The 13,681-nt window shown below is 41.3% G+C and overlaps 1 protein-coding gene across 1 annotated transcript in view; it reads right to left on the bottom strand.

The window, feature by feature from the left end:
- Window positions 1–13,681, bottom strand: part of tdrd9 (tudor domain containing 9) — a 146,758-nt gene that overhangs the window by 92,797 nt on the left and 40,280 nt on the right. The window contains exons 5-7 of the mRNA XM_087989480.1: window positions 11,349–11,570; window positions 5,697–5,819; window positions 580–660 (exon numbers count right to left, since the gene is read on the bottom strand). Coding sequence (XP_087845606.1) covers window positions 580–660; window positions 5,697–5,819; window positions 11,349–11,570 — 426 coding nt within the window. The remainder of the gene's footprint in view (window positions 1–579; window positions 661–5,696; window positions 5,820–11,348; window positions 11,571–13,681) is intronic.

The following is a 13,681-nucleotide window of genomic DNA, read 5'->3' as shown; positions in this document are numbered from 1 at the left end:
CAGCATGGCTAAAGCCTACATAAGAATATGAAATCATCTTTTGACCCAGTAAACTAAAATACATTTTCCTACTGATATCATGTATTACATATTGATCTGCAATGTAGAAACATCAGTAATTATACACTGAATGCTACAGTGCTTTTTTTTGGTGCCTGACGTTAGGTTGATTCTCAAGTGTTAAAATGGGGTTACACTGAAAAATAATTTGGGACAGACTGACCTAGATGACATGCGCAACACTTCATAATGAGGTGAGATCCAACAATGCTCTGATACGAGGCAGAAGTGCTACCACTGAACAAAATATAACACCACAGTATTGTAAGGAATTGTCAAATGTCACCAAACTGACCAAACTCCAAACATATAACAAATATAAGCCCCAACAATTACATGTTTCTTTAGTTCCTCACATGGCCTGAGCAACTCATTCATAGCACAAATAACATGCTTTACAACAAAGAATGAAATGTGCTACACTTTTGCACTAGATATTGCACAGATAAAATTGTAAATATCTTTGTGTAGGTGGTAATCATTGAAGGAATCTGTTTAGGCATTTTATGAAAGACTCACCTTAACAAACCGTGAATTTGTACGGAGTAGCTTACGGACAACCAGCAACAGAAAATCCATTTCTTCAGTGCGTTCGTGGACCTGAACATGATGACAATAAGTACAGAAGCTGCTCATTTTTCCTGTTTTATATGTCAGTTTTATGAAATCTTCACAATTATTCACAAAATGTCATCTTTTTCCAATTATCATTTGAACCCAAAGATCAGATATAGTCATAATCCTAGAACATGTACAACTTCGAGTCAAAGTCAGAGATGCACAGCACGGAAACAGATCCTTCGGTCCAACCCATCCATGCCAACCAGATATCCCAACCCAATCTAGTCCCACCTGCCAGCACACGGCCCACATCTCTCCAAATCCTTCCTATTCACATACCCATCCAGATGCCTTTTAAATGTTGCAATTGTACTTACCTCCACCACTTCCTCTGCAGCTCATTCCATACACATACCACCCTCTGCGTGAAAAAGTTGTCCCTTAGATCGCTTTTATATCTTTCCCCTCTCACCCTAAACCTATACCCTCTGGTTATGGACCCCCTCAACCCAGGGAAATGGCTCTGCCTATTTATCCAATCCATGCCCCTCAATTTTGTAAACCTCGATAAAGGTCACCCCTCAGCCTCCGACGCTCCAGGGAAAATAGCCCCAGCCTGTTCAGCCTCTCCCTATAGCTCAAATCCTCCAACCCTGGCAACATCCTTGTAAATCTTTCCTGAACCCTTTCAAGTTTCACAACATCTTTTCAATAGGAAGGAGACCAGAACTGCATGCAATATTCCAACAGTGGCCTAACCAATATCCTGTATAGCCACAACATGACATCCCAACTCCTGTACTCAATACTCTGACCAATAAAGGAAATCATACCAAAAATCCTATCTACCTGTGACTCTACTTTCAAGGAGCTATGAACGTGCACTCCAAGGTCTCTTTGTTTAGCAACACTCCCCAGGACCTTATCATTAAGTGTATAAGTCCTGCTAAGATTTGCTTTTCCAAAATGCAGCACCTCACATTTATCTAAATTAAACTCCATTTGCCACTTCTCAGCCCATTGGCCCATCCGATCAAGACCCCGTTGTAATCCGAAGTAACCCTTTTTTGCTGTCCACTACATCTCCAAATTTGGTGTCATCTGCAAACGTAATAACAATACCTCTTATGCGCACATCCAAATCATTCATATAAATGATGAAAAGTAGTGGACCCAGCACCGATCCTTGCAGCACTCCACTGGTCACAGGCCTCCAGTCTGAAAGACAACCCTCCACCACTACCCTCTGCCTTTGTGCCAGTTCTGTATCCGAAAGACTAAGTCTCTCTGTGTTTTGTGAGATCTAACCTTGCTAACCAGTCTCCCATGGGAAAGCTTGTCAAACGCCTTACTCAAGTCGATATAGATCACATCTACTGCTTTGCCCTCATCAATCCTCTTTGTTGCTTCTTTACAAAACTCCATCAAGTTTGAGAAACACCATTTCCCATGCACAAAGCCATGTTGACTAATCCTAATCAGTCCTTGCCTTTCCAAATACATGTACATCCTGTCTCTCAGGATTCCCTTCAATAACTTGCCCACCACCAACATCAGGCTCACTGATCTATAGTTCCCTGGCTTGTCCTCACCACCTTATAAGGAGCTTTTCGAGAGTTCAGGAAATTGGTTTAATTTGCTTTCCCACGCCAAACTTTCACACCCAATTTCCTAGAAACTGCAGACTCTTGCTTGGCTCACAAATACAACAACTTTCCAAAGTCTCATCCATGTCTAATCCTTTTGACAAACATCAAGCCAGACTGAGCAGTAACAGGAGAGGAAATCTCAGTTGATATCTGTTTCATTCCGAATGTTAACTACCACCCTAACAAGTGTTTCCTACATTGAACTGAGTTTGCTTGACATAACAGAGAAAATCCCTGGAACACATTTAGGGCTAGACTGGGCAGCTCCCAAAAATGGATTCAGAGCTCCAGTTGCACAAATATCCCACAATCACTGGTTGCAGATATTTTGTAGTAAATAAGAACATAAGATGAAAACTAGGAGCAGGAGCAGGCCACCTGGACTTTGAAGCCTGCTCCGCTATTCAAGGTGATCATGGTTGATATTTTCGTGGCCTCAGCTCCACTTACCCACTCTCTCACTATAACCTTTAATTCTTTTACTGTTCAAAAAATCTTAACTTTAAGAACATTTACTCAGGAAGCCTCAACCACTTCATTAGGTAAGGAATTCCATAGATTCACAAATCTCTGGGTGAAGACGTTGCTTCTCAATTCCGTCCTAAGCTGCTCCCCCTAATTTTGAGGCTATGCCTCTTAACCTAGTTTCACCCACCAGTGGAAACATCCTCTCTACTTCGATCTTATCTATTCTCTTCATAATTTTATGTTTCTACAAAATTCTTCTGAATTCCAATGAATATAATCCCAGTCTACTCAGTCTCTCCTCATAAGCCAACCCTCACAACTCCAGAATCAACCTAGTGAATCTCCTTTACACCCCCTCCAGTGCCAGTAATCCTTTCCCAAAGTAAGGCAACCAAATCTCCAAGTGTGGTTTCACCAGCACCCGATATAGCTGCAACACAACCTCCCTGTTTCTAAACTCAACACAATGAAGGACAAAATTCCATTTGCTTTCTTAATTAACTGTTGCACCTGCAGACTTACCTTCTGTGATTCTGCACAGCAGTGTGCTGCAATTTCTTACCATTAAGTAATAGTCATTTTTACTGTTATTCCTACCAAAATGGATGACTTCACATTTATTAATACTGTGATCCATCTGTCAGACCTTTGCCCACTACTGTCTACATCCCTTTGCAAGACTTCACAGTCCTCTGCACACTTTACTCTACCATGCATCTTAGATGGTTACACTACATGTGGTCACCAACTCCAAATCATCTCTAATTGCAGTCCCAAGACTGATACCTGAGGCACACCACTAGTCACTGATTGTCAACCAGAATAGCATTTATTTATTCCCACACTTTGCTTCCTGTTGGTTAACCAATCCTCTATCCTTGCTAAGACACTGCCCATAACGCCTAGCATCTTTTTCTTAGGCAACAGCTTTCTGTGCAGCACCTTGTCAAATTTCTTTTGGAAATCTAGATACACTACATCTACTGGGTCCCCAGTGTCCACCATACTTGTAATGTCTTCACAGAATTCCAAAAGATTAGTTACGCATGACCTGTTCCTTCATGGACCTATGCTGTGTCTGCCCAACCGGACAATTTCTATCTCGATGCCTTGCTATTTCTTCCTTGATAATAGACTCAAACATTTTCCCCACTATAGAAGCTAAGCCAACTGGTATATAATTCCCCATCTTTTGTCTATCTTCCTTTTTCAACAGTGGCTGTTTTTCAATCCGCTGGAACTGCCCCAGAGTTCAGTGAATTTTGAAAAATTACCACAAGTGCATTTGTTATTTCTCCTACCATTACTTTTAGCACCCTGGGATGTATTCCATCAGTGCCAGGAGACTTGTCTACCTTTAGGTCCATTAGCCTGCCCAACACTATCTCCTTCGTGATGATGATTGTTTCCAGGTTCTCACCTACCTTCATCTCTTTGTCAATTTCTGGCATGTTATTCATGTCCTCCAGTGCGAAGAGCGACACAAAATACCTATTCAATGCCTCGCCATTTCGTCACATTCCATTACTAAATCCCCCTTCTGTTCAGAGATGCTTTAACACACCTGTGGAGCAGATAGGACTTGAACCTCAATCTCCAGGATCAAAAGGTAGAGAAAATACCCCAGCTGAATTGCTCCTTGGATGCTGCCTGAACCGTGCTTTTCCAGCACCACTAATCCAGAATCTGGTTTCCAGCATCTGCAGTCTTTGTTTTTACCTCATTATCTCCTTCTCACAGGCAATTAAGGTTGAGCAACAAATGCTTTATTTAATGGTGACACTCATAATCAAATAGTACAAAAAGTTAAGGGAACCATTCAGGCAAACAGCATAATTGATCCATCTACTTAATGTCTAAGGCTGTGAACTGTGGTGGGAATTTCACCTCCTGACCAATGTTACCTCTAAAAGAGAAAATAGACAGCATATGTAATAGGAGGGTGTGAAAGGGGAAAGCAGTTTCAGTTTCTTGGTAATAGTCAGGTACCTACTGCAGTAAGGAGATGTGAACATGTAGAATGATTTGATAACATAGTCAGGTACACTAACATGAAACGTAAACTTTGTGAACATGATTAGATAGAGATATGGGTGAGTAAATGCGTAATATTTTGATTGGAAGCCTGTTATCTGCATAAATTGTATAAAAGCCTTGTTCTTGCAATCATTACTTGAGCTGTATGCCATTTTTGGATATGTACGTCTCCCAGGCGTGCAAACTGAGTTTAAACAAATTAATCTGAGTCCAATCTGGTCTAAAAGGAAACAAAGGATTAAACTCTCACTTTCAATTACACGTTACTTGTGTGCACAGCAGCTCCAACGCTCCACACACACACAAAATAGCATCAACTTGCCAATCATGGCACAGTCAGTTCCGGATGTCGCTAGTACACACCTCGGAGGCCTGTGCAGCCAGCAAGAAACTTAGAGGCCACTCTGCTCATGACTCCCAAGAACCTATCCTCCAGCCATAAAACATTACATTTTGATACCTAGCTAAGTCAAAAAAGCTCATCATTATCCAGAACAAAGCAACCCACTTTCTAAGTTTGTCCATTCAATATATATTAAATATTCACTTCCCCCTCAGCATTGACATACCAGAAGACAATGGAGCAGAAAAGAAACCATTTGGTCCACTGAGTTTGCTCTATCATTCAATCATGGCTGATAAGTTTCTCAACCCCATTCTCCTGCCTTCTCCCCATAACCTTTGGTCCCTTTAACAATCAAGAACTCTATCTTAAAATAATGCAATGAACTGGCCTTCACAACCTCTTAACTATATTGTACATGTGCAGACATCATATGGACTTCACTTTAAGGGGGCTGCCCACCAGCCTCAATAGCAATTAGGGACTGGTAATAAATACACAAAGATCTTAGGAATGATTTTTTGGTTAAATCAAGCCTCAACATTTAATGATGAGAAAGTTGATGGAAAATATCCTACTTCATCAATGAAGATGTGTGTAAATTCAGTCAGGCATTTTGCATTAACAATTTTTTGAAGCAGAACGCCTGTTGTCATGTAAGTTAGTTGAGTGTCTGCACCAACTTCTTTTTCTAATCCAACCTATTTCAACAACAAAAAACATGAAATTATTCAAAGTAATAACAGTAATAATAAAAGAAAAATGAATTAGGTGCATTAACTGATATCTACTTTTAAACTGATGCAACATGCCAACACAATGATACATACAATTTCTATGAAACATTTCTTCTGTGCCACTGGAATTTCAATTGTCCTATTTTACTCAAAATTAATTTTTGACCCAGAACTGAGGAAGGGTCACCAGACCCAAAATGTTAACTCTGATTTCTCTTCACAGGTGCTGCCAGACCTGTTGAGCTTTTCCTGCAATTTCTGTTTTGTTCCCTCTTTTCTTTGCTTGTCATTTGTGTTTGTCTAAATGCCTCTTAAACTTTGTTTAGCAGAGTGATATTAAGTTTCAAAAGTCTAAGCCCAATTGTATAAAAGGTGCTGGAAGAAGCTCAGATTCTCAAGATGGGAAATGACGCCACAATTAAATTAAGTTTTATAAACATGAAAGAGAAGGAAATTACCTCTGTGAAATAGTTTAGTTTATTATATTTTATCTTCACTATTTTTTGCGAAATAAACATATGTTTCATTGTTTAAAACAAACCTGCAGCTTTGCATATTTGCATTTCGGTGAAAGACACATAGCAAAACCAAAACAAAACTTCTATCAAGTCAGATTTTGGACTGGGATCTGACTTGTGTAGTCATATCATCAGTTGAAATGACTATTCCATCCATGATTAATTTGTCTTCAACATCAGCCACAGAAATTTTAATAATATAATAGTAAGAGCCCAGATCTTTTGCTGGAAAGGTAATTGTTACCAAATCATAAACTGGAGTTGCACTTGAGGATCACATGGAAAATTCAACAAAGTTGAACCGACAGAAACTTCTGTAGCTTCCTATAGGCTTTTGTCCTGAAAACCTCTGTACATGTCCCAACTCCAATTTAGAGTTGGAGACTTCAGATGGATCAAATTCACTTATCTCTGAATAGTTAGCCAGGAAAGTTTAGAGATGAAAACCTGTTTTAACCCAAACTATAAAACTGCAGTCTCCCCCACAAAAATATTTCCTGACCATCCATAGACACTCTGATGTCTGCACTGAGGACAGACCCCACAGCAAGACTTCTGACTAACTGTCATCAAACCCTTCCACATACTATCAAACCAGATTCCCCATATCCCTATGAATCCCACTTTGATCTAACCTGATTCAACTTCCCATACCTGATTCCCACAACCACTACCCATACTTGACCCAATTCCTTTCACTCTGATCTCGAGCAGACCCACTGCCCACCAGGGAATATTCGTGTATATCTGGCTCTCTCACATGACTCATACAACCCCCTCATATGGGAGCCGATCCCCTCATTATTTACACACTTATCTTCACTGAGTGGCTGTCAAAAATATCTCAAGTATCTTTAGCTCTCAGGATACTGCACTGCCTGCAACATAAGTGGACACAGTTTCAGCACTACTCCAGCCCACAGAAGGCGCAGCATTTATTTTTTGTAAGGGTGGGGGGAGAGGGGGAGGGGAGCGCAGTGCAGAGGGAAAAAGAGTACTGATAGTACAGTGGGGGTAAAAGAGGGGGAGGTGTGGCATTGCTTGTCAAAGATAGTATTACAGCGGTGGAAAGGACGATGGATGAGGACTTGCCATCTGAGGTAGTTTGGGCTGAGGTTAGGAATAGGAAAGGTGAGGTCACCCTGTTAGGAGTCTTTTACAGGCCTCCTAATAGTCCTAGAATCATTGAAGAAAGGATTGGGAAGGTGATTCAGGAGATGAGTGACAGTAATAGGGTGGTTGTTATGGGGGACTTTAACTTTCCTGATACTGATTGGGAAAGCTATAGCTCAAGTTCGTTAGATGGGTCAGTGTTTGTTCAATGTGTGCAGGAGAGTTTCCTGACACAATATGTAGACAGGCCAACAAGAGGTGAGGCCATACTGGATTTGGTTCTGGGTAACGAACCAGGCCAGGTGTTAGAATTAGAGGTAGGTGAGCACTTTGGGGATAGTGACCATAATTCGGTGATTTTTACACTCGTGATGGAGAGGGATAAGTGTGTACTACAGGGCAAGAGTTATAGTTGGGGTAAGGGAAATTATGATGCGGTGAGGCATGACTTAGGATGTGTGGCTTGGAAAAGTAGACTCCAAGGCAAGAGTGTAAAGGATATGTGGAACTTGTTCAAGGGGCAACTATTGAGTGTCCTTGATAATTATGTACCTGTCAGGCAGGAAGGAAAGGGTCGTGCGAGGGAGCCGTGGTTTAATAAGGAATTGGAATCCCTTGTTAAATGGAAGAGGGCGGCCTATCTCAAGATGAGACGTGAAGGTTCAATTGGGGCGATTGAGAGTTATAGGGTAGCCAGGAAGGACCTGAAGAGAGAGCTAAAAGCAGCAAGGAGGGGACATGAAAGGTCCTTAGTCGATAGGATTAGGGAAAACCCTAAGGCTTTCTATAGGTATGTTAGGAATAAAAGAATGACTAGGGTAGGAATAGGTCCAGTCAAGGATAGTAGTGGGAAGTTGCGTGTGGAGGCGGAAGAGATTGGGGAGACACTGAATGAATACTTTTCTTCAGTATTTACTCAGGAACAGGGCATTGTTGTAGATGAGAATACTGAGTCACAAATAAGTAGAATGGATGGCTTTGAGGTATGTAGAGAAGAGGTGTTGGAAATCCTGGAAAAGGTGAAAATTGATAAGTCCCCTGGGCCTGATGGCATTTATCCTAGGATTCTCTGGGAAGCAAGGGAGGAGATTGCAGAGCCATTGGCCTTGATTTTTATGTCCTCTTTGTCTACAGGAGTAGTCCCAGAAAACTGGAGGATAGCAAATGTGGTTCCCTTGTTCAAAAAGGGGAGTAGGGATAGCCCTAGTAACTATAGGCCGGTGAGTCTCACTTCTGTTGTGGGCAAAGTCTTAGAGAGAATTGTAAGGGATAGGATTTATGCACATCTGGATAGGAATAATGTGATCAAGGATAGTCAGCATGGTTTTGTGAAGGGCAAGTCGTGCCTCACAAACCTTATTGAATTCTTTGAAAAGGTGACGAAGGAGGTTGATGAGGGGAAAGCGGTAGATGTGGTATATATGGATTTTAGTAAGGCGTTTGATAAGGTTCCCCATGGTAGGCTACTGCAGAAAATACGGAGATATGGCATTGAGGGTGAATTGGAGGTTTGGATTAGGAATTGGCTGGATGGAAGAAGACAGAGGGTAGTAGTTGATGGCAAAGTTTCTTCATGGAGTGCCGTCACTAGCGGTGTTCCGCAAGGATCTGTTTTGGGACCATTGCTGTTTGTCATTTTTATAAATGACCTGGAAGAGGGGTTAGAAGGTTGGGTGAGCAAGTTTGCGGATGATACGAAAGTCGGAGGAGTTGTTGACAGTGAGGAAGCATGTGGCAGGTTACAGCAGGATATAGAGAAGCTGCAGAGCTGGGCAGAAAGGTGGCAGATGGAATTCAATGTAGCTAAGTGCGAGGTGATTCACTTTGGGAAGAATAACAAAAAGATGGGGTACTGGGCTAATGGTCGGATACTTGGTAGTGTGGATGAACAGAGGGATCTTGGTGTCCATGTACACAGATCTCTGAAAGTTGCCACCCAGGTAAATAGTGCGGTGAGGAAGGCATATGGCGTACTGGCTTTTATTGGTAGAGGAATTGAGTTCCGGAGTCCTGAGGTCATGATGCAGTTGTATAAGACTCTGGTACGGCCGCATCTGGAATATTGTGTGCAGTTTTGGTCGCCATACTATAGGAAGGATGTGGAGGCATTGGAACGGGTGCAGAGGAGGTTTACCAGGATGTTGCCTGGTATGGAAGGAAAATCGTATGAGGAAAGACTGAGGCACTTGGGGCTGTTTTCACTAGAGAAAAGAAGGTTTAGGGGTGACTTGATTGAGGTGTACAAGATGATTAGGGGGTTAGATAGGGTAGACAGTATGAACCTTTTCCCGCGTATGGAGTCGGGTATTACAAGGGGGCATAGCTTTAAATTAAGGGGGGGTAGATATAGGACTGATGTTAGGGGTAGGTTCTTCACTCAGCGAGTCGTTAGTTCATGGAATGCCCTGCCAGTAACAGTGGTGGACTCTCCCTCTTTATGGGCATTTAAGAGGGCATTGGATAGGTATATGGAGGATAGTGGGTTAGTGTAGTTTAGGTGGGCTTGGATCGGCGCAACATCGAGGGCCCAAGGGCCTGTACTGCGCTGTATTCTTCTATGTTCTATGTTCTATGTTCTACAGATTAAGTGACTGGAAAGTGAGAATGATAAAACAATGTCTAAATGTAGAGGATACACAGTCCCACTGGAGTGGGGCGAAGGGATAGAGCAGGTCAGGTAGCATTCATGGAAAGAGAGACCCAGCTAACATTTTTAGTATAGGTGACTCTCATCAGAGCTGACATTAAGTGTGGAAAAGGCAACATTTATGAAATAGTGAGAGGTTTGGGGGGTGGGTTGGAAAACTGGGGGTGTGCTCATGGGGATGGAGAATGCAACAAGCAAAGCTATAAGAAAAGGACAAAAACGTGACTGGGTTCACAATCTGTAGGTATTGAATTCAATATTAAGTCCAGAAGGTTGTGAGATACCTAGTTTGAAGATGAGATGTTGTCCCTCCAATTTGCACTATGATCCTCTGGAGCATTGCAGCATGTAGAGGACAGACAAGTGGGCATGCGAGCAGAATGCTGTGTTAACATGACCGGCTACAGGAAGGTTGAGGTCACGCTTGTGTACATACTGACGGTGTTCTGCAAAGTGGTCACCCAGTCTACATTTGGTTTCTCTGTTGTAGAGTAGGCCATACTGGGTCCAGCAACAGACCAGGTTGGAGGTGGTACAGGTGAAATGCTGCTTTACCTGGAAACACTTAAGGTTCCTGGATGGTAAGCAGGGAGGAGGTGAAGGGGCAAGTGTTGCATCTTCTACAGTTACATGAGAAGTTGCCATGGGAAGGAGATGTGATGTTGGTGGTCGAGGAATGGACTAACGTGTCCCAGAGACCATGGACTCCATTCCTTGAGCACACCCCCAGTTTTCCAACCCACCCCCCAAACCTCCCACTATTTCATAAATGTTGCCTTTTCCACACTTAATGTCAGCTCTGAGAGTCACCTATACTCAAAATGTCACCTGGGTCTCTCTCTCCATGAATGCTACCTGACCTACTCTGACTCAATTATTCTGAAGATGTGCTAATGAAAATCCTCATTTCCAGTTAAGGAATTTAAATAAATTAGAATTTTGGATTAAATTTCTCCCTTGTAAAGAAAAATCCAAGGTGTCAAACACATGTGTTTATTCTTAAAGTTGCACTTTATTAAAAAAAAATGGAGAAGATAAAAAAATCAAACACTTTTGGCAGAATAGAGAATATAAAATATATTCAAAGCCACTAACACAATAGTTGTTAACACTAATCAGTCACATTGGAAAAAACTTTCAAAGATAATATTATGAGCATCATAAAGAATTGTAAAGGTTAAAGTGTAACCTTTACAAGTGGCAGAATCAACATACCTGATATCCAACCAAGCCTCCTATTGACAAACAACGTTCTTTGCAGATCCAGCGTGCAATACTGATTGCTCCAATTTTTCGTGGCTGGGTTACAACAATATTGCAGAATGCAGGTTTCTTTAAATAGTATTCAAGAATATACTGAGGCAGTTGTGTACTCTTACCACTGCCCGTTGCACCTCGTACGATGACTACGGAGTTATTTTCAATGAGATCAACAAGCTGCAATGACAAAATGAAAACTCGTTAAGATTAAACAGTGAAATTAATCTCAGCATAAGCAGATATGATTACATAATGGAGGTCACTGGACAAAAAAAAAATTACCTGGACCATCCCATAGTGTGCAAATTAAGCTGCCAGCGGTTTCAAAATCTGAACTCAATTTTTCAAAACACAGGAATCGGTAAACAGAGTGCGTTCTTCTATTTGGGACTTACACATCAATTAAATGAGGCCAAATGGAACAACTTCAGAACCTCTCCCTATATTTCCATGTGCCAAAATTTTAACTATTAGTGAATTGAAAATGATAGATAATCTTCTCATGCTAAAATGAACTGCCATTTAACATTCTTTCAGGGCATTCTTCATCCATCTGGTTTTAATAATAACTCCAGCGTTAACAAGGCAAAACTGCTTATCAAGGTTCTCAGTTGCATTGAACCAGAATGAGCAATAAATATCTTCAAAACAATATCAACATCAAGGATGGATAAGCATGCAAGCACCTTTTCTTGACCACATTTACTTAATGTTATGTATTTGACTAACTGCTAAAACACTCAGATGTTGGTGCAATCAGTAATTCAGAAACAGGAAACCTTCAAAGTAGCAATAATTTTAAGTACCTTTTTTTGGCCAGGGTTGTGCTCCAATTCATTTGCTAATCGAAATTAACATCTTCTGTGAACCAACAGAATCGGTCAGTGCTTTGGAATGTTATTTTTAAAAGATTGTTAGAAATGTTTGGTAAATTTGAGAATGATTTAGTCCTGTTTATGCAGTTGAAATGGATTTATCATAGCATTTCTAATCAGAGTATCTAGTTTAGTACCTGAGAGCAACCCAACTTTTAATCATCAAAAATTACTCTAGAAACTACACACCACTTGTTAGTTTCATCATGTACAGTAATGAGTTTCTTAGCACATTAAAAGATGATTATTAGTGTCACCATTACCAAGATGAACACATGAATCATAATACTCTCTAGATGTTCCACAGACTGTTGTAACTAGTGGAAACTTATTTAATAAGGGGCCTGGGTCAACTTTTAAACATCAATCTTGCATTCTTAAATTCACATAATGGATAACTAGCAGTGGACATAGTGTGCTTGATATTTCTCAAATCATAGGTGCTGTATTGGACAACTTTGGGCTCCCCACTTTCTCCCTACTTCCCATTCACTAGCTGCCAAATTCTGCAGAGACTCAGGCCCCTTCACCTCCCATTCGGCCCACTGCATCTGTGTCCTGAACCCAATGCCATCTGTGTCACACTACGCAGCTCTATCCACAGCAGAGTGGTCCCGTTGGAGGTGTGATAGCAGCCATTTTAGACCGATACAAGGTTCAGTGGCACAAGTTGGTGTTCAGGTCCAAGTGAGAGTGGTAATGTGTTCCACATCCTGGAGATCATAGATTACGCCTGGGAGATTCCTAATATCAAGCCTCTCCCTTTGATTTGACATTACCTTTCACTTTTCATGTTGGCCACGGCGCTTCTATCTCCAGGTGAGTATTCTTGAAGCAATATATTTTTCATGGAAACCCGAATTTTTGCTCCAGAGTACTAGAGGTTGAGAGTAGTGAGGTCATAAATAGGGTTTCAAGGTCGCAGGAAAATGGCTTTAAGTGTGTCTACTTAAACATCAGGAGAATCCGGAATAAGTAGATGAACTTGTAGCATGTATCTGGGACTTCGACATTGTGGCCATTTCAAAGACATGGATAAAAAATGGACAGGAATGGTTGTTGCAGGTTCCAGGGTTTAGATGTTTCAGTAAGTACAGGGAAGGTGGTAAAAGAAGGGGAGGTTTGGCATTGTTAGTCAAGGACAGCATTACGGTGGCAGAAAGGACGTTTGATGAGAACTTGTCGACTGAGGTAGCATGAGTTGAGGTTAGAAACAGGGAAGGTGAGGTCATCCTGTTGGGTGTTTTCTATAGGCCTCTGAAAAGTTCCAGGGATGTAGAGGTAAGGATTGCAAAGATGATTCCGGATAAGAGTGAAAGTAACAAGGTACAGGTATAATTGTTTGTGTTCAAAATGGGAAGCCCATTTTCCAACGATGCAGGACAAATTCAATTTAGCATCTGGGTACTTCTT

The sequence above is a fragment of the Chiloscyllium plagiosum genome, unplaced genomic scaffold, assembly GCF_037043375.1.
Source record: "Chiloscyllium plagiosum isolate Xiang-an unplaced genomic scaffold, Cpla_swu_hap1 HiC_scaffold_8, whole genome shotgun sequence".
Classification (NCBI taxonomy): domain Eukaryota; kingdom Metazoa; phylum Chordata; class Chondrichthyes; order Orectolobiformes; family Hemiscylliidae; genus Chiloscyllium; species Chiloscyllium plagiosum.
This window is presented reverse-complemented; position numbering and strand designations above follow the sequence as displayed.